This window comes from Echinops telfairi, unplaced genomic scaffold, assembly GCF_000313985.2.
Source record: "Echinops telfairi isolate 266 unplaced genomic scaffold, ASM31398v2 ScPeMD7_7458;HRSCAF=8496, whole genome shotgun sequence".
NCBI lineage: Eukaryota > Metazoa > Chordata > Mammalia > Afrosoricida > Tenrecidae > Echinops > Echinops telfairi.
Genome location: NW_022111358.1, coordinates 27,062,904 through 27,063,865, shown reverse-complemented (window position 1 = coordinate 27,063,865; position 962 = coordinate 27,062,904). Strand labels below are relative to the sequence as shown.

Below are 962 nucleotides of genomic sequence, written 5' to 3'. Positions count from 1 at the left end.
ACGGGAGTTGGCATTGGCAATTTCATTGGTCTCGTTGGGGTCCAACCAGACTTTCTTCTTGCCGCAGCGGAGGACGCTGGAGGCGAGCCTCTTCTGAAGCCTGAGCATACTGTGGGGCAGAGCAAAGACTCAGGCCCCACCATCCAAAGGGGGCTCCCTAAGTTTATGGCACACACCACACACAGGAGGGGGGACTCAAAACGGGGCAAGGTATCATTACTGGCCTGTCTATATGTGCTCCCATCCCAAGTACTTTTCTGAATTTAATCTTTAAGACCTTGAGCAGTGTGTTCCCATTGGGCCAAAAAGACCACTTTGGGCAGAAGTCCAAGCTAAATCTTCCTGGATTGAGGATAAGGAGGTTTATACCCTTCGTGATTTTAAGCTGTAAATGTTTGTCGTTCCATTGCTCTCTGGCCTCCTTTTGTCCTGCGTAAGAGCACTAATCTACAGCACCCAGGGGGGTTGATGGTGTTAAAGGCGGGCCAACATGCTGGGAGTCAAAGGCGTGGGGAGTGCAGTGCTGGGGGTTTAGAGGTGGCTACCAACCACCAGGATGGTAGTTCAAACCCACCAGCTGCTCTGTGGATGACAAATGAAGCCGCCTGCCGCGGCGCGTGGGTCTTAGAAACCTCACGGGTTCGAATCCCTTTACAAGGAGGGAGGCGCTGCACGGCCCTGTCGGCAGTCGGAAACCTGAGGCCTGTGCGAGATTTTCCCTACGTCACTGGGAGACCGAGATGGGCGCGCCCTGCCGAGTTTGGGGAACGGCGGCCTAGTGCCCGTCGCTGCCTTGGCTCAGCCCACGTGGGTCGCCCCCGACGCGTGGTGCGGGGGGCACGCGCGGGGCTGCCCTTCCCCGGGCCGAGCTCCCGGGGCGCTCCCTGCATCTCCGCAGGCCGAGGCCTAGGGTGCTCCGACCTGTCCTAAGCTCTGGGACCGGCCGCTTCAGGGCTGCTGCC

The 962-nt window shown here is 58.6% G+C and overlaps 1 protein-coding gene across 1 annotated transcript in view; it reads right to left on the bottom strand.

Annotated features, from left to right (window-relative positions):
* Positions 1-109, bottom strand: part of RPL19 (ribosomal protein L19) — a 2,656-nt gene extending 2,547 nt beyond the window's left edge. The window contains exon 1 of the mRNA XM_004707110.2: positions 3-109. Within this exon, the coding sequence (XP_004707167.1) occupies positions 3-108 (106 nt within the window). The 5' untranslated portion in view covers position 109. The remainder of the gene's footprint in view (positions 1-2) is intronic.
* Positions 110-962: the final 853 nt, after the last annotated feature.